Genomic DNA, 20820 nt, shown 5'->3' with positions numbered 1-20820 from the left:
ATGTGTACCGGTACTCATTTTTTAGCTATGGAATTCTGTTCCCGAGAACAAATGCGTAAAATGTGAACACAGTTTTCAAAACACAGACAATGCAGTAATCTGGCCAACTGCAAAAAAGTCTTAAAACATTGGGTATTTCAGTTACACATGTGAGTACTTTTCCCAGTTCTTAATATACATAAAAATACCCTTGATGATCACTGCAGGAACAGTGAGTACATATCCATGGTACCAGGTACTGACCTCATTTGCATTTAACAAGGATGAATAAATTAAAACTCAAAAACAGCATTTGTACAATAATTCGCGCAAGAAGGCTGAAGAGATTAATAAAAAGATATTTAAACAGGTAATAAAGAAGTATCTGTTCAGCAATATATTTTTTACAGCGGAGATTTACTTACGTAACAGTGTGTTGGGTTTCGTGAAAACAGTAGCATACACATATTCGAAATATAATACCCCTACGCTGCTACTACTCTTGTCTAATATTGGCTGTTCGTTTCAGTTCCATGTAATTTTCACACGCTTCCCCTTCTCGATGTCTTGCAAATACTTCAACCTAGGTCGCTATCTTATTTTTTGTCTCACCACTATTTTTCAAGAATATTACACATCGATATATCGACAGTCTTTTAGATAAATAATTGCATGAATTACGAAGATACTTTCTTGTAGGATATGTCGATATATCAATATCGAAATGCTAATATCAAGCGCCATTATTTTTACTTTTTTCCGCAATTTTAGGTAAATATTTGAAATTGTTCTTTTGAAATTGTAATAGAAAATAATTTTAGTTTCACCATGTGAAAGAGTCTTACTACTTTTTGAGCTTTCATCACGCCCAGTCTTCCAGTCTTTCTTTTTGTCTGTGTGAAGCAAGAAGTGGCACAAAGAAGTGGTTCGACTGCAGAGGGGGGGGGGGGGGGGCGGGGGGATAGGGAAGTTGGCGATGAGAATAGAATAACAGGATACCCGAAGTGAAGAAATGGCATTAAAAAGTTAACGAAACTAGTGTGTTATTTCTTTTCATCAGCGTTCTTCAAAAACAGCTGCTGAAAATGAAAAACAAAAATCTAAGTAACAAGACTGGTCTTTGTGGGCGGAGACGTGTGAGGGGAAATGGTGGTGTAATCCGCGCTCGGCGCTACCAACTGCAACGTTTAACTTCACCATGCAGTTTTGAAACTACAACTGCTAGGTAGTTGGGGTTGGCATACTTGAAAAAACAGGGAAATCGTCATAAAGTGCTCTGGACGAATCCCATATAGGTCGAAACTGAACGACGGACAACTTTTATCACGGCCCTTACATGCAGTTACCATTGTTAGCAACGTGGTTATTGCCAAGCATGAAAGTGCATTGTTTTCCTTTCAGTTCGTGTTCTAACGGGGATAGGCTGGCTGCTGGCTTGTTGATGTACGGAATATCTAACAATGAATCAATACTTAAATATACAACTCTAAAACGGGCATTACATATACAAGTGCAACCGATATTTTTATAGGCCGGTACATCTATATTTTTTCTTCGATATAGGGATATTTTCCCTATATATCGACTTTCAATAACCATATTCTTTTAAATTTCGTTGTATCGGATTCCGGATATTTTTAAGAATATCAGCAGTCTTGGTGTGAATACTAACCCGAACTACCCAAAAGAGTAACGCAAATTTATGGTAATGACAATTTAAATGTTCGTTGGTTCCAAATAAGTTAGACACCGATTGCTTTGAAATTTTGACAGAATGTTGGATTCAAATACGAGCGCATTTCTACATACCTATTAGAGCGCCATATGCCATATTAATACAGTTCTTGTTAGCAAAATCCTCATGTTCCACTGTTTAAAACCTTAAATATCCGAAAGTTCTTCACCAATCCCCTTGATGTTTCCACGCAAAGTTGCATTCAAATAAATAGGTATATAAATACACAAGATAATTTTTACACAGTACTCTAATGAACATACAGACAGGGGCAGTCTATATACTTTTAGTAGATGTAATATATAAATATATATAGTATGCAACAACTAAACATTGTTAACCATCAGGAAGATTCTAATTATGGATTATTGGATTATAATTAGAATACTGCTACAGGATCTGAATTTGGAAGATCAATAAGTGAGACTCAAGGTCAAAGGGAGGTGAAAGTGGAGATGGACAGGGAGAGGACAGGAGCAGATGGATGGGGAAGATGGACATAGAAAGGTGGAGGAGGTGATGGGCAGAGATTGTGGGGGAGAGAGGGGACTAGAGCAGATGGGGAGGAAGACATTGACAGAGGAAGAGAGAGGATGTGGTGGACATAGGGGTTGAATGAACGGAGCTGGGAGGGGGAGGGGGAGAGGAGGAAGAAGGAGTTTAGGACGCATATTTAATTGCCATGCATATTAGAAACGTACGTGTTCTCTTTTCTTTCCTTTCCATTTAATCAGACTGAATTACATCAAGGAGGGCCGGGGGCAGCTGGTAAACAACAATAATAAAACATCTCTGTAACTTGACACTATACTTAAGTGCTGTAATGTTTCATTTTACTTTTTTATTTTCTGGAATATATTGGTAAAAAACTCTGTAACGTATAATAACATCACGTTATGCTCTTTGCGAGGTCAACTTCTCACTCGTTATGTAGAGTTCTGATTCAATTTTTCAGTCAATCAAATGAGAAGTTGCTGTACACAAAACATAAACGATGAGATCCTGATGTCATCTGATAGAGTCTGTAGTGAATGGAATCACTGCCAGTGAGAGATGAGTTTACAGTGTAGAACTAGCGTTTCACAGTCTCAAACGGCACATAGAAATAAAGTGAATTAAGCTGCGTTGTTATGAAATGCTTGGCACTGAAATCTGGACGGAGGCTCCAGTCTCCATGGGGCCAACGTGGTCTAGATTTTTATGTGGTTTGCCTATATGTGTTTGAGACTAATTCCGCCATGGTTCTTGTTACAAAGCCATGGGCAACAATCTGTCTCGTCCCAGTCAAATTAGGCCAGTAAGTGCGTAAAAGTCTTTATGTGCGTGTCAATATTTTAGTCGTGTGTTCTTGAACTATTATGTCATGACACTTTCTGCATACTTGTATAAATAATCTATGGATGAATAAAACTGCTACTATTACTAAGTGTTGGATCACCATCCCTACCACAGCTTCTATGCGTCCATCACTTCCGTATCAATTTTTAAAACGACACCTGAATATTTGAGTATTGTGATGTGCTTGAGAAGTAATCCACTAATATTGTACTCTAATTTATTATTTTTCTTACTTTGTATATTATCTTACACAAACTGACAGTGCACACAGACAGTATCTCTTACGTGTATCTGTCTGGTTATTTCCTTCCTGTGGGGTTTCTCGATGAACGAAAGTAGCATTATACAGTTACATTCATGGCGCCGAAGGTGAAACGGAGTTATGATGGACAATATCAGACCATAGTTGTGCAGACAGAGTACAAATTGTCTGGCTATCTGTAGCATTACAAATTAAATTCTTGTCGAGAGCGTGTAAATGTGTGTAGAAATATCAAATTTATTGTTACACAATCAGTTACCTACTTACAATGTTGTAAAAATAAATTAGAGCCAATCGATTTACGTTACGTGCTGCGAGTAACACGCTTATAAACCTTTGCACTGAAAATGGAAATTTAATGCAGTGTTTTCGTTTGTCTTTCAGGAAAAACTGTACTTCTCTTACAACGTTTGGGCACCTACTATCGAACCGGATATCGAGGGTGCTTTCGTACGAGAGTCTCCAATTCGCACTGTGAGTGCAGGCACTTTCAACAGAGTGCCCATCATGATCGGCGTTACATCTATTGAGAATGGTAAGTGTACGTAACGAGCGTGTCTCGACTACGACAAACCACGGTGTAATGTGACGGGCTGTCAAGCTACTAAAATCACCGTTTAAAAATGGTTCTACGCTGTATTCCGATTATCAGAATTGCTTCGTTCTTCTTTTTACTACAATGCTTATCAACTAAAGAATATTTGGGATCATACACTGATGGGCCAAGACACTATCCTACCTTCTTAAAAACGCGTTTGACCACTTCTGGAGCGCAATGCAGCAGTGATTCTGCGTGGTATGAATTCGACAAGTACTTGATGGGTTTCCAGAGGTTTGTGGCAACAGATGCCTACGCACAGGTCACACCCTTCCCGTAATTTACTGGCTGTAGGTTTGTGGGCGCGGACCTGGTGATCGATAGCGTCCCAGTTTGGTTGCATCTGATTCAGACAAGCCGAATCTGTTGGCCAAGGCACCAACGCCAGTTCACTATCACACTCCTCAAATCACTGCAGCACGATTCCGACCCTGTGGCACCGACAGTTCTCCTGCTGAAGGATGCCGTCGCCGTTGAGGGAAGTGGTTACAGGTGTTGCCTAATAATATTCACGTAGTCCACAGCTGTTATTGTTCGTTCGATTACTACCGCAGGTCCCATGGAATCCCTGATGAATGCCGCCCATAACATAATACAGCTCCCACCAGCCTGCGTCCGCCCCCCCCCCTCCCCCCTATGTGTTTCGAGCAGACGTCTGCATGGATGGCGGCGTATGTGGACACGACCATCGACCTGGTTTAACAATAAACCGGATTCATCCGATCAACCTTCGCTATCCCATTGGCCCGCGTTCCAAACTCGGTGATCCAGTGTCCACTATAATCATAATTTACGATGTTGTTGGGTCAACATGCGAACACGTAAGAGCCTGCTGCTGCGGAACATTATCGTCGACGCTGTACACAGAATTGTGTGCTCCAAAATACATGTGGCTGCGCCAGCACTAACCTCTGTCGTCAGATCTGACACAGATCGCAGTATATCCTGTTTTAGAGAGCGGGCAAGCTTCCGATGCTATGTTCTATGATGAGGTATGGACGTCAAACTTCTTGTCGCTTATTCGTGATTTTAGCATTCTTCAACCACTTTCCAATAGGTGCTCATGACAGCAGCACGCAAACATCCTACGACTTTCGTCGTTTCCGAGGTTCCCGCTCCCAGGCACCGGGCCACAACAAACAGTTCAAATGACTCTGAGCATTATGGGACTTAACATCTCAGATCATCAGTTCCATAGACTTAGAACTACTTAAACCTAACTAACCTAAGGACAGCACCCACATCCATGCCCGAAGCAAGATTCGAACCTGCGACCGAAGCAGCAGCGCGGTTCCCGACTGAAGCGCCTAGAACCTCTCGGCCACAACGGCCGGCCGGGTCACAACACCCTGGCTTTTGTCAAAGTATCTTAAGTCGTCGGATTTCCCCTTTTGCGCCACTTATCGTTCCTAGAATGATTCCCTATCCGTCTCTGCTCCACTCCTATGCTTCTCTTACCATGTCACCTGACCTCAACGTCACCAGGCAGCATACAACCTTGCGGTGGGCAGTGGTCATAATGTTTTGGCCTATTAGTGTATTTCCGCAGCTTCTCAGACGCCTCAGCTACTGAACTGCTGTTAATTTCTCCCACTGCCTATTTTGTTTCAGCCGAACCGCCCTTTTTCTTCCATTTCCTCTTCTGCCTACCATTATCGGCACCAGATTGCTATCTTTCGTTTCGCTTGATATGTCCTAAATGCGCAACCTCTCTCTTCCTAGCTAATTGACTATTTCTCAGTCTCTGGAAAGTTATTTAAAGACTTCATTTGTTATTCTCGATCTCCATGGTATCTTAATTACTCTGGTGTATGTCCGGACCTGAAGGTATTTTATTTATGGGGTTTACTTTTAAAGGCGAAGCTTCCACATAGGAAATTTTAAACTGCAGTCCTTCAAACGTGTAATCAGTTTTATTTTTTTTAAATTATCTCTCCTCTCATATGAAAACAGACAAATCTTAAGATTATATTAGTGTCTGAGGTCCTTATATGTTCATCAAAAATTAAAACGCATATGTCATATCACCATAAATGACACATAGCAGTAATTTTTCATTACTTTGAGTCATTTTCAAGAGTTCTTCAACTCACAGATAAATGGCATTGTTATAGTTTTTCTCAACGGTATTCAGAAGCGATTCTGTTGAAACTAAAAACAAAATCAACAGGCATTGATTTTCGCTCCCTTAGATTCTACCTAGCCAGGAAAAGAAATATTATTCTTCATTAGTGTATAAAAAGAAGAAACGCAGAGAAAAGTGTTGCCTTACAATATTAACATTGTATCTGAGTTTAGAAACCAATTAAAGGTCTTTGATACTATAATGGTTTCTATTTCTGTTTGGTGATGATGAATAGGTCCAGTGATTTGCTGTGTCTTCTTATGTTGACCAGCTGTGCAGGTAGTGTACAGTGTGTTAACAACAACAGCTTGCAACGTAAGACAATGGTGTAGATATGTCGAGAATAAGAATAGATGAAGTAGAGATGGAGAAATAGATATGTGACATTTGTGGCTTCTCAACCTGGGAAACAACCTGAAGTAGACCAACAAAAGCCACCTAAGCTACAGCACATACGCGCCGTGCGACAATTTGGCTAAAATCATCCCTGAAAACTAAAAGCTTCCTGTTCTTTACTTCAAAATATAGTGAATTTTAATAACGCAAAATTAACAATTAAATCAATTTTTTATCTGGCGTTCTAACTATGTAAATACTGTGGTTGTAAGTATTAAGCTTTTATCGAATTGTAAACGTAAGTAGTTCTAGCATAATGTTTACAAAAGTTTTTTTTTTCTTTCATTATGCCCAAGGGAAAGTTCACAAGGTTAACGAAATATCCGACTAAGACGAAAGGATATTGAAACATTTCGCACGACGGTCGTGTAGGCTTGTGTAGGCCAGTTTCAGCATGTTTCCCGGTCTGATCGACCGTAAGTATAACATACCAAATTTATCATCTCGACTTCACCACTGTGGCACGTTGTAAACAATTATCAAGTATGACCGCATCGGTATAGTGTATGTCGTTGATCCATATTCATTATATAAGAAAACTGAATTTCGACGCAAGTTATTACGTCGCAGGCTGCAAAGGAGGAACATTTATGTCGGTCAACAGAGGACTGTAAAGTAAGTTTTTATATAGACTTATAAGTACAGATAAGAGCTGAATGTTTTGTGATGATTGCTGTAACAGTATTGTAAATTATAATCATATGTTTAGGGGTGTAAACTATTCTTGAAAGAATAGAGTGTCAATACAGCGTTTTATAAAACTTCGTCTGTACTTAGGTGGCAACCGTATGTAACCATCTTTATTTGTATGTTTTTATTTGACAACACCATCTTCGTCTCATTCTATGCATATTATATTTTTATATATTATTAGACGTGTTTCAAATTTTGTAGTGAATACCGTCACTCTCGGTGATGCAAGCAAAAGTCACTAGTATTTCTATTACAGATTGTTGATACTGAATATAAAGTTCGAAACTAGGATATTACGTGGTATAAACGTATGAATCACAGCTAAGGCATTGAAGATGAAGTGTGTCAGTAACTCCACGATCGCTTTAAGCCATGGATCATATTCACAATAGATATTTACGACTTTCATATAGTGTATGCGAATGTTAAGAGTCGTTTGGTGTTGTGGCTCGTGAGATAGATGTTACAGTTTTTGACAAATTTATTCTTAAGAAATAATGAACTGGCTTAGGAAGTCAGTGTAGTGGACTGACCTGACAGCCAATCCACTATGACTTGTAGCCGAATAGCACGCGTTAAGCTCACGCAGACTGGCGTGAGGTCTGGAACAATTAAAGGAGTTGAGTTTAATAAATAAAGTACGTAGTTGATGTAATACTTAACTTTAATCCATAATTGGTGTAGATCGGTCTGATGGTTCATGCTTCATTAGATACATAGCAAAGGATAAATGGCGCCTTGCTAGGTAGTAGCAAATGGCGTAGCTGAAGGCTATGCTAACTATCTTCTCGGCAAATGAGAGCGTATTTGTCAGTGTAGCATCGCTAGCAAAGTCGTCTGTACAACTGGGGCGAGTGCTAGGACGTCTCTCTAGACCTGCCGTGTGGCGGCGCTCGGTCTGCAATCACTGACAGTGGCGACACGCGGGTCCGACGTATACTAGCGGACCGCGGCCGATTTAAAGGCTACCACCTAGCAAGTGTGGTGTCTGGCGGTGACACCACAGTCAGTGTACATCATACTCCTCGCTGAGTGACGAAGTTTTATAAAACAGTAACACTTGACGATTTCATCATGATAAGTGACAATAAAGTCAGTGATACCGGCTCAGAAAGTAAGATAAGATAGATATGGATTATTAGTACTACTGCACATTTCAATTTTTCGATGAGTCATTAATAACACGTTGTTTCATCTAGGGGCCAATATTCTGAATGAAACTGACGTTGTTGCCAACCTCAACGAAAATTTTGAAGCTGTGGTGGGGCCATGTCTTCATCTACAGACGACGAATGAACAGACGCAAGCAGCACTTACAGTTAGGAATTTCTATTTTGGCAACGAAACTATCAGCCTAGATAATCCTGAGCCTTTGGTCAAGGTAAGTAAATGCTGTGGTAATTAAAAATTCAATCCAAAAAATGTTATGAAACTTGTGTTTTGGTTATGACTTGTGCAATGGGAAGAATGTGGACTTGTATTCTGGAGAACTGTTGCTCGAATTCCAGTCTGATAACGAAGGTTAAGATTTTCCTTGAATTTGCGAAATCATTAAAGGAGAATGGCGGGATGATTCGTCTGAATAGGCATTTTTAAGTTTCTTAGACATTCTTTCCCATTCCGAGCTTTGAAATGAACCTTCAACTGAGTGGTAAGTACACGCAGGAGAGATCCTCCAGTCATGTGGTATGCTAAGATACGAGTAATCGAAAAGTTTCGCGTACATATTCTGCCGCGGCTGAGAGCACATTTTAATAGCCATGGGATTATTTCTCATAATCTGAGTGATTGCCGCAAGAAAACGTAATTACTTTGATGTTAAACACTTTTATTTACCGATCTCCCATCGTTGGGTATCTCTTACTACTTTTCCATGACCTTGTGACAGTGAAAGCGCAAAGAAAAACATTAATGCGCTACTACTTTTTCTGATACAAGGTTAGATTCTTTCTCTAATGCGGGAATGATTAATGAAAGAGCCAACATTAAGCTCAAATCGTTTAGTCATTGAACACTGTGATTGCAAACCAATTCAAAACGGCCTCCTGTGAAAATGCTAACTTACAGTTACGTTTAATTAATTAAATTTAACTGGGTATTTCATATACTGCTACCAAATAGAATACTTTTATATAAATTAACTCATTAATTATTCAGAGAATAATTTATATGAACAACACATTATGTTTCCAACCAAAGTAAAGATTGTTAAAATAGTAAGTGACCTCGTTCAGACAAAAGGGGGGATTCCGACACTTTCCTATATAAAAGATAAATGAAAAGCCGTGTAAGCAGCACCTTAGAAAGTAGCAACAAATCTGTGGTATTATATGTTTTTAGAGCACGGTGTTATTGAGCAGACAAAGGGAGTCATATTTTCCATTTTTTTTTAGAAAAATATACTTTTATAGCTCGTCCTCCATCTCTAATAACCTCGTCGTGGACTGTATATTAGACCATGAGCTTCCGTCTTCCTTCCTAAGCAACAAGTGGTATTAGTAATTCTACATTACGAGCATGGTTACGAGCGTCTACTTCCTTACGAAACACCTCTGATTAAGTTTATTTGTAGCTGTCTGTCCTCCATATCGTTGACGTTATTGTAACTAGATAGAGGCGCGCAATTAAAATGACGCACTGCTTAATAAACAAATTATTTCACAGTTTTTCATACTTACTTCTGTCTGTAATGCGATGGTAATGGTTTATAGGGTATCCGATGCTTAATTCACACGTTTCATAGATATTTCAATATAAATGCAAATAACCTTTCCTTCAACTACCACAGACTTGAGTAGCTGCAAAAGTGTATCATCAGCTTATGGTGACTTCTTGGTTTCAGATCATTGAGTGCTGTGTCAAACGATGAATCTATCGCTGGCTCACCTATTCTTACTATATCAGCTAATAGCAAGGCACCATAGATTTTCAACCCTATGGCATGTTGTTGCTTTGTAGCCATAGCGAGCAATGTCAGCTGGTATCGCACTGCCACTAAGCACCGGAAGCAGGGCTCGCATCCCCAGCTCACGACTATTTTATCGTATCAGTAATAATCGTTTCTATAAAAAAAATAGATACTGAAGTCATTTACCTGAAGATGGAACATAGCATCGTCAAGTCGCCGTCTTTCTAAGTCCGTACGACTGAGAGATTTGGGGACACATTTTCTACGACATGACTCTGCTACGTGGCCATCTCGCTATAAATAGCCATAAACAACAGTTAACTGATCAGAACGTTATATGTTAAAGACAATTAGACATGAAGTCTGTCACAAACAGAATAGAGAAGACACGCAGACAGAGAAACAGCAGTGGAAAATGTGTTAAAAGTAAACAACCATCAGCACTATATCAGCAGCTACGTCTAGATATGCATTTAGATGACTACTCCACAATTCACGCTTAATTACGGGGCAGGGGGTACAGAGAATCACTTTCAGAGTATTTCCCGATCGATCCACTCCCGAGTAGCACACGGGAAAAGAGAAAACTAAATCTTTCCGTGAGAGCTGTAATTTCTCTTGTTTGTTATGACAGTCGTTTCTTCCTGTGTAGGTGGGAGTTAAAAAAAAATATTTTCGCATTCGGAGGGCAAAGTTGGTGAGTGAAATTTCGTGAATCGATCTCGCCGCAACGAAAAACGCCTTTGTTTCTATATTTTCGGGTATCATATTGGTGACAATCTCTCGTATTTCACGATAATACGAAACGAGCCGCCAGTTTTTGAACTTTTTAGATATCTACCGTTAATATATCTGTTGTGATGCCTAAGTGAACTGCCACTAAAACACAGCCTTTGACTCCCCAATAGTTTTTTATGTGATGGTTCCAATTTAAACAGTAGGAAATAGTAATCCTAAGGTATTTAGTTCAATGAACAATCTTCAGATTTGTGCAATTGATCGTTTAACCATAACTGAACGGAAATTCTTGTGTAAATGTAAATATCGAATGGCGTTCTTGGCTGAGGTATCCTACGGGATAGGTTCAGTCGTCTGTCGGATAGGCTTTTCTTCCTCCGCTCACGCTTGACCCTTTTCTTGCGAATGTATGAAATTTGTTTCGTAAGTGTGCGGAGTGTAGCGGTGGAGAGTAAAGTATACGTGGTGTACTGTTATGCTGGTGTTGTTCGATGAAGATGAGATATGCACCAAAGGAGTTTTTGAGCTTAATGTCCCTTCTCAACGCAGGGATCACAACCGGAACTATCACACCCCCTCATTTCATGATACACTCTGAGGTGGTCTGGTATTTAATCCAGCACACTACGCAAAGACTAATGGTAAAGAACCTAAGAAAACTACCTCTCCTCCCCTCGACGGCTAAATACTTTAATTCAACACCGGGATTCGAACTGGCTTAATTCCGAGGCTAGGCCACCACACAGGCGTGCGTTATTGACCTCGACTACAGTGGTGGGTAGGCTGCGAGCTAATACCATTAATATCCAAATGAATATAAATTTTAACGTTGCTAACAGTCTGAGAGCTATTAATTTCTGTACCCACTCAATAGAAACTTCAATTACTTGGCGCCAAAGCAAGCGGAAAAGCTGTCACATGGTTCAAATGGCTCTGAGCACTATGGGACTTAACATCTGTGGTCATCAGTCCACTAGAACTTCGAGCTACTTAAACCTAACTAACCTAAGGACATCACACACATCCATGCCCGAGGCAGGATCCGAACCTGCGACCGTAGCGGTAGCGCGGTTCCAAACTGTAGCGCCTAGAACCGCGCGGTCACACCGGCCGGCAAAATTCTGTCAGACACTAACCATGAAGTAGTAGTTCCCGTGCCACATTTTCAGCTCTGAGAAAACGGAAAGCAATTAAATAACTGCGCTGAAACATTTAAGACTGCAGTGTTCCCGAAAATTATAAAGCAGTGTAGAGGTCATCTCTCAGGTGAGACCATTTAGGGGGAATAGGGGGCATATAAGGTGATCAGGTGATGTTGTGACGCTATCTGTGCACGAGGCCGAGCTGGGGAACAGGTGTGGACGGCTGTCATAGGCTGTAAGGCGTCGCTGAAACAGAGCTCTCTGGAACCGTACTTATTATACGAATACATAGTGTCAGTTCTTTCGGTCATGTCTGAAAGAACAGACACCACACCTTCATATAAATGATTCACCTTGATGGGCAATGAATCCACGAACTTCAGTCAGCTGAGATTGTTGTGCGGGTCAGGCCCCGCCAGCGGCTTCGCACACGTGACCGGGACAGGAGTCTGTAGGCACCAGCGTGTCCTGGCTCACCGGCAGCCTGTGGGGTCCATCCCAGTGCTTTGAAAGACGGGCGTGCACTTGAGCTGGTGCCAGCAGCATATCACGGACGGCGGATGTCGTGAAGCTGGAAGCCCAGGACCCGTATCAGCAATACAGTGAAGAGCCAGGCTCATCGACATCTTGTTCAAACACGGGGGCTGTCGAACAGTAATGGCACCTTGCATGGCCCTTCCACTGGTTAAGTCCCACAACAGTCCGCTGGCTGTGGTCTCGGAGGTGAAATCGTCTCTCGGCAGCTAGCAGCACATCACGATTCGCCATTTACAGTATGTAACAAACAAAGCTGTCATGGCAGACTTTATATATCTGATCATCAAGATGTTGATAACAATCTGAAGATAGATTCTATCCGAAAAGCGTCAAATATAATCACTGGTGTATCAGCTGGTGGTTTCTTATTGAGTGACCAATACAGCAATTGTGCAATACTCCTACTGATTTGCAGCATTGTTCCATTATTCCTGCTTGATTTTATGTCACAATTACAAGCCTATTGTGTCACATGATATGAGGCGGATCTGATTTCGTGCCATCTGCTCCAAGTAATAACTTTAAAAATTTATATGTGCATGTCGTTTACTTGCAAGTGTCAGCTCATGTTAAATAAGCACATTCTACAACTGACGCTGTTCACCTGATAGTGACATGAAACACAATAACTTATAAAATAATTGATTCAACCATGGCTGTGTGTATACGTTTCCACATAAGATCATACCCACGTGCAGAATTCAAGTCCGTAGCTTGTATTTCGAATTTACCACCTATGACGTTCACTTCTTACGCAAACAGCTAGTTTTTATGCATAAATCCAAACATCTTTCAGAACCTCTGTCCCAAAGCCACTGGATAGTCTGTATTCATTCCCGTGATACGTAAACACGTTTAAAGTAACAATTATCCTAATGAGATTATGTCTAAAATCTGTTCTTGTCTCTTGTTGTCATTACCTTAATTTTTCTATTATTGGGTTATGTAGGATCCACTGTACATTATTGGGCATCGGTAGCTTGTCACCTGCAACTAAATTAAGTTACTGTGCATTTTGTTGGCGAATGACTTTATTTCCTAACACAGTTCTGTTGTGAAAAAGTATCTCGTGACTATATTTAGTGATTATTTAAAGACTGCTGTCAAAATATCTTTTCTCCTCTGTAGTCTCATTTGTTCTTGAATCAGAGACACAAACGTCGTAGGTATTTGCGGAACCTCATTAGCAATTATCTCATTCGGTTTACAAAACACGCTATTAAGAAAATGGTTCAAATGGCTCTATGCAACTTAACATCTGAGGTCATCAGTCCCCTAGAACTTACAACTACTTAAACCTAACTAACCTAAGGACATCACACACATCCATGCCCGTGGCAGGATTCGAACCTGCGACCGTAGCAGTCCCGCGGTTCCGGACTGCAGCGCCTAGAACCGCACGGCCACCGCGGCCGGCTCGTTATTAATAAAGCTGTTGTGTGCCCAGCCCTGTTGATGTTCATTTGTTATATCCGTTTGGTACCAGATCTTAACATTTACTTGTAATTGATCTTCCTATGTGTGTGTGTGTGTGTTTTGACTTTTTGGTAGAGTTCCTTTTGATGACATACGTAGTCTGTAATGGCATAGTGTAGTGTCGTTGTTCATAATCTGTCTTCTTTCTGCTAATGGATTCTGAAAGAGCAAATTTATGATATCGATATGGTAGGATTTTAGCATTTATAAATCACTTTCTGTTGCAGTTGAGTTATGGTTATGAGTTAATCAGTGGGCACCAAATGTGCTATTAGAGCTGGTGCCTAATAGAGCTGTGAGACGTTCTGAATATTTGGTTTTAAACTTGCTGCATGTTTTCACTCTGTATAATGAATGATAAGAGTTACATATGCCTGATCCATTGGATCTGTCTGTGGATATTTTCTGTGTTCCAAAGCTTTTCTATGTTGTGTTGTTTGTGCTGTGTTCTATTTGATGCCGCTGTTTCCTTAACATATTGCCTATTTTGTAAACTACTTTGTTATTGTAGGTGAGTATGTGCCATTTTGTTTTGTGTATTGGTTCTTGCTATGTTTGAATATGAAGTTACGAATATTATTATCTGCGACCATAGTAGCCTGTGCTCTCAGTAATGCTAGAATCCATTGATGCTCTGCAAGCACAACTTGATTCTTGTCGTACTTTGTTCGATCGCGACATAAGAGAAACTATAAAATACCTTTCTGCCATTTTTATCCCCATTATGCTGATATGTCTACGAGAAAGAATTTTTAGTGGTGTATGTATGATGTAATGCTATTAATAATCATTAAATTCGATGAAATTGTTAATCTGAAATAATTAATCAGTAATTAACAATAATTGTAATGTTTAACGATATTCTGTGTCTGTCTGACACTAAAACTAATGAAGATGTAGATCGCTCGTTTCCTACTGGCATATTTTTGTACCTGCATCTTCGCACTTTCTTTCCAAATATTCATTTTAATACGACTTAAAACTAAATTGCTATGCCTTAATGCTACAAATCGTCAGATAATAGAGACATATAAAATAATAATTTCGGTACATTGCACGATACATATTGTGTCTTGTGTGCGATCATTGTGTGTTGAGTTTTTCGGTATTGTTGCGCAAGGTCTTATGGGCACGTCTTAGAGCATCATGAAACCTCACAGTAACGGTTCGCAGTTGCAGGTGACAAGCTGCCAATATCCAACTATGTACAAAGCGTCCTACATAACACAATAATATAGAAAAATGAAGGTAATGACAGCAACAGACAAAAACCGTTTGTAGGTGTAATTGCGCTGGAACAACTATTACTTAAAACAAATTAGCATTTTACAAAATTAAATAAGGAATTCCCACTCGCACTGTCAAAGATGTGCTGAAACATGTTGGAGGTAATACCATAATGTAAAAATCAGTTATTTGCATAACTGGTAAAACTGATATCCAGTAATTTTTTTAGCTAACATGGCTACTGCAAGATCTGCAAAATTTTGAATGTATTTGGAAAGTAAGACAAGAATATTCTGTACACTCGGCAGTAACACATATGTCTCATTTTCTTACAGCTTAAGGTGGACATAGATTTCTTCAATCCCACTGATGCACTCGTCAGGAAAATAGTGGAAGTTACCGATCTACCAGTCTACTACTACGAGTTCGACTACCGCGGAGAGAACGTACCTACAAACGAATGGGGTAAGTGAAAAAAAAAACTCGACACCAATTGCAATTTTATTTAGCACATCACTTATTTCGGTCCCGAAGGGCATCATCTCAGCCTTCGTCGCTCATGACACTTGAGATAATCACACTTGACATTGGCTTTGGGGGCCGAAACCGAAACTGCATGAAAGAAATGTATCTGGTGTTGAAATTACGTCAAAATCATTCCCTATAATTGAGGATGTCCTGTGTCTCCATCTAGATCATGTCAGACACTCTGGACAAAAAAAATTCAGATCCTTATTACAGTATTACCTTCAGTTGTTTCTAAGTTTAGTTTGGGAAATTTTCGCTACTTCACGTTATTAAGGTTAGGATGTTCTTACTATGAAATAAGGAATAACCTTGCCAGAATTAGTACTACAGTTGTGACGCACGGATAACACCTTATGGTATATATGTAAACAAGAAAACAACGGGGGTTTGGGTGGGGGTGGGGCGGGGGCGGGGGGGGGGGGAAAGATGGTCAGAAGAAAGCAAGAGAGAACACAGTTAATGTATGAAGAAAATTTGGGAGAACGAAGAAAGAAGAAGAAACCAGGACTACTCAAGTTCAATCACTCTCTTCAAAGGGAATAATTAATCGAAAATAATAATAAATAATATATATATATATATATATATATATATATATATATATATATATATATATATATATATATATACTCGTCAGAGTTGAGCTTCTTCTTTCCTCTGTTGACAAAACAAAAGGCTTGTCTGTAACCAAAGTGCCATAAGGAACCTTAGATAGTAGTCCTGATGTCTCTGATGCACTCCAAGTCTTCCAGACCTGAATACTTGCATCAGGGAAAGCTTCAAGGCCACCATAATCTGCATGATTCCCCCATACACTTTGTGTAAACATACCGCTGCAATGCATATCCGACGTTATTATCGTCGCCGTCTGAGGCGCAGTGTGCATGTGTGCAAGTGATTGAACGCAATAGTCATTGACCTCGCTGGCCAATTCAGTAAGCAGCTGCTTATTGGTGGTCCAAAAGACTTTTGTGAACTGGGAATGCAGTTCATTTGTGATGTTTGTGCTGTGATTGGAAGCAGTAGCTGGTTGACCTTGCTGCTATATGGGGGAATCATGCACAGTATGGTGGTCTTGAAGTTTTCCCTGATACACATTATCTTGATTGGAACACCTGGACTATAACAGACAGTACAGGACTGCTAGCTAAGGTCCGTATGGTACTTTGGTTCAAGATAAGCCCTTTGTTTTGTCTACTGGAAGAAAGAAGAAGCTCAACTTTGAAGAGTACTTGTTTTTTTGGGCCAAAGTAGGCAAAAACGATTGTAAAATAAGGATTTCAGTGGCTGTATGCTGTATTACAGGCAATAAAGTCGACCTTTATGTCAAAGTTTTTTATCGGCCGGGTTCCCAGAACTCCTGAAGACAGACGTTGACTGCGGATACTGTTCAGAGATGTCACTAAACCCGCCCAAAGATGTAAACAACCACACATGAGAAGCGCCTATTAATGGAGGGGGTCCGGCAGCCGGTTAGTTCCAGTCATTCCACCGGGAAAGAGGTACATGGCTCGTGTTGTCTGTAGTTCAACCATGCCTAGACTGTCAATACCGCTGTACGATCGCGTCCGCATTGTTACTTTGTGCCAGGAAGAGCTCTCAACAAGTGAAATGTCCAGGCATCTCGGTGTGAACCAAAGCGATGTTGTTCGGAAATACAGAGAGAGAGGAACTGTCGGTGACACGATTCGCTCAGGTCACCCAAGGGCTACTACTGCAGTGGACGACCGCTACCTAAGAATTATGGCTAGGTGAAACCCTGACATCAACACCACCATGTTGAATAATGCCTTTTGTGCAGCTACAGGACGTCGTGTTAGGAACAAACAGTAAGCAACAGGCTGCATGATGCACAGCTTTACTCCCGACGTCCATGGCGAGATCCATCTTTACAACTATGCAGCGAGATACAGGTGAGCCCAACAACAAGTCGAATGGGCCGCTCAGGATTAGCATCACGTTCTCGTCACCGATGAGTGTCACATATGCCTTCAACCAGAGAATCGTCGGAGACGTGTTTGGGGGCAGCCCGGTCCGGATGAACGTCTTAGACACACGTTTCAGAGACTGCTGCAAGATGGAGGTCCCCTGCTGTTTTAGGGTGTAATTATGTGGGGACGACGTAAGCTGTTGGTGGTCATGGAACGCGCAGCAATGGCTGCACAATACGTGAACGCCATCCTTAGACCGATAGTTCAACTATATCGGCAGGATATTCGCGAAGCATTCGTCTTACTGACGACATTCGCGTACCCATCGGGCACATCTTGTGAATGACTTCCTTCAGGATAACGACATCGCTCAACTCGAGTGGCCAGCTTGTTCTTCAGACATTAACCCTATCGAACATGCCTGGGATAGATCGAAAAGGGCTGTTCATGGATGATGTGATCCACCAACGTCTCTGAGAAATATACGCCGAATTGCCGTTGAGGAGTGGGACAATCTGGACCAACAGTACCATGATGAACTTGTGGCCATTATGCCACGAAGAAAACAGGCATGCATGAGTGGAAGAGGACGTGCTATTGGCTATTAGAGGTACCAGTGTGTACAGCAATCTGGACCACCACCTCTGAAGGTCTCGGTGTATCGTGATACGACATGCAATGCGTGGATTTCATAAGCAATAAAAAAGGTGGAAATGATGTTTATGTTGATCTCTGTTCCAATTTTCTGTGCAGGTCCCCGAACTCTCGGAACCGAGGTGATACAAAATATTTTATATATAATATGTGATCAAAAGTATCCGGACACCCCCAAAAACATACTTTTTCATATTAGGTGCATTTTGCTGCCACCTACTGCCAGAAACTCCATATCAGTGACCTCAGTAGTCATTAGACATCTTGAGAGAGCAGAATGGGGTGTTCCGCGGAACTCACGGACTTCGAACATGGTCAGGTGATTGGGTGTCCTTTGCGTCATACGTCTATAAGCGAGATTTTCACAACGCTAAACATCCATAGGTGAAGTGTTTCCGATCTGATAGTGAAGTGGAAACGTGAAGGGACACGTACAGTACAAAAGCGTGCAGCCCGACGTCGCCTGTTGACTGACAGAGACCGCCGACAGTTGAAGAGGGTCATAATGTATAATAGGTAGACATCTATCCAGAACATCACTCAGGAATTCTAAACTGCATCAGGATCTACTGCAAATACTATGACAGTTAGGCGGGAGGTGAGAAAACTTGGATTCATGGTCGAGCGGCTGCTCATAGGCCACACATCAAGCCGGTAAATGCCAAATGACGCCTCACTTGGTGTAAAGAGCGTAAACATTGGATGACTGAACAGTGGAAAAACATTGTGTGGAGTGATGAATCACGGTACACAATGTGGCGATCCGACGTCAGGGTGTGAACATGGCGAATACCCGGTGTACGTTATCTGCCAGAGTAAAATTCGGAGGCGGTGATGTTATGGTGTGGTCGTGTTTTTCATGGAGGGGTCTTGTAACTCTTGTTTTTTTTGCGTGGCAGTATGACAACACAGGCCTACATTGATGTTTTAAGCACCTTCTTGCTTCCCACTGTTGAAGAGCAATTCGGGGATGGCGATTGCATCTTTCAACATGATCGAGCACCAGTTCATAATGCACGGCCTATGGCGGATTGGTTACATAACAATAACATCCCTGTAATGGACTGGCCTGCACAGAGTCCTGACCTGAACCCTATAGAATACCTCTGGGATTTTTTGGATCGCACTTTCCTCAGTGCAGCACTCCGTGAAGAATGGGCTGCCTTTCCCCAAGACACTTTGCTGCAGCTGATGTAACGTATGCCTGCAAGAGTGGAAGCTGTCATGAAGGCTAACGGTGTGCCAACGCCATATTGTATTCCAGCATTACAGATGGAGGATGCCACGAACTTGTAAGTCATTTTCAGCCAGGTGTCCGTATACTTTTGATCACATAGTGTATATATATCTAAGCAACGAGGTAGGATAATAAAAACGTGTCGGGTATTATGAAACCATAATAAAATACAAGATGCGTCATAATTAATGGCGTAAACGTATGCAGTTGAAATTAAATGAACTAAGAGCACAAACGTCCGGTAAGCAAGGGTTGTAAAACTTCAAGAGGTATTGGCACTTCTTCCTCTTCCATACTGCGAAACAAATCTGCTCAACCACCAGTACTAGTTTAGACCAATAAAAGAAAAAAAGAGTCCATTTAATTTGGGATCTGATGTGCATACCTATAAGGCTATGAGTAGCTATTCATCTTCGCTACTGCGAAAGACGTATGTTCAATTGAACAGCTCTTCACGTTTGCATTGTAGAGCCCACATTTACTACACTTCCTTGTTTCTAGTACCGTGTACTATCAACTCTCTGCATTTACGACATTAATTATACCTATTGGAAATAAATAGTCTCAAAGACTTATACACAAGAAATGCTGCTGGGGATAATAATGATGCAATAAGAGTAGGGTGTACGCGTAGCGTAAAATTCAAATAAATATTTCTTTTATTAGGTAGTTATATGTAAATACACCATAAATCACACGAGTGCATTCGGCCGAACAGAAGACCGAAGCCCCCTTGGTGTGACTTACGTTACTCATTTTTGGGAATGTTGAAAGCTGAAGTTTCTCATGATGACAAAATGGAAAAAGTGATCTATATTTAACTTGATGAAACATTTTATAGCCAAGATCGCATTAATTAATATTTATTATTGGCGACCGGTTTCAATAGCTGGAAGTGTCATCTTATGATCTTCAAAATTTAATGTCTATAAATTGAACACGATTTACAAAAAAAAAAAAAAAAAAAAAAAAAAATGAACACGATTTACAAAAAAAAAAAAAAAAAAAGTTGAAGATCAGCAGATGGCAGTATCAGCAACTGAAAGCGGTGGTCAATAATAAATATTAATGAATAGGATCATGAGTGTAAAACGTTTTATCAGTGTTGAAGGCATACGCCAACAACCCCAATGTGTCATCCCAAGATTTTGATGGTGTCAAGCAATAATCGCACTGCAAGGGTTCCCATTGACCCTCTCAGCGAATGAGGGGTTCGGATAATAACCAGTGGTGATAGAGTACCTTACCTGTAATACAAAACAAAACTGCTTGAATGGTACTGAAAATAGTAGCGGCGTCCGATATCAAAATTTCGT

The 20820-nt window shown here is 40.7% G+C and overlaps 1 protein-coding gene across 1 annotated transcript in view; it reads left to right on the top strand.

Moving 5' to 3' along the window:
* The window catches only part of LOC126175419 (cholinesterase-like), a 423045-nt gene that overhangs the window by 388079 nt on the left and 14146 nt on the right, over window positions 1-20820 (top strand). Inside the window, exons 6-8 of the mRNA XM_049922218.1 lie at window positions 3699-3849; window positions 8326-8507; window positions 15490-15619. Coding sequence (XP_049778175.1) covers window positions 3699-3849; window positions 8326-8507; window positions 15490-15619 — 463 coding nt within the window. The remainder of the gene's footprint in view (window positions 1-3698; window positions 3850-8325; window positions 8508-15489; window positions 15620-20820) is intronic.

Source organism: Schistocerca cancellata, chromosome 3 (assembly GCF_023864275.1).
Source record: "Schistocerca cancellata isolate TAMUIC-IGC-003103 chromosome 3, iqSchCanc2.1, whole genome shotgun sequence".
NCBI classification, from domain to species: Eukaryota; Metazoa; Arthropoda; class Insecta; order Orthoptera; family Acrididae; genus Schistocerca; species Schistocerca cancellata.
This window is presented reverse-complemented; position numbering and strand designations above follow the sequence as displayed.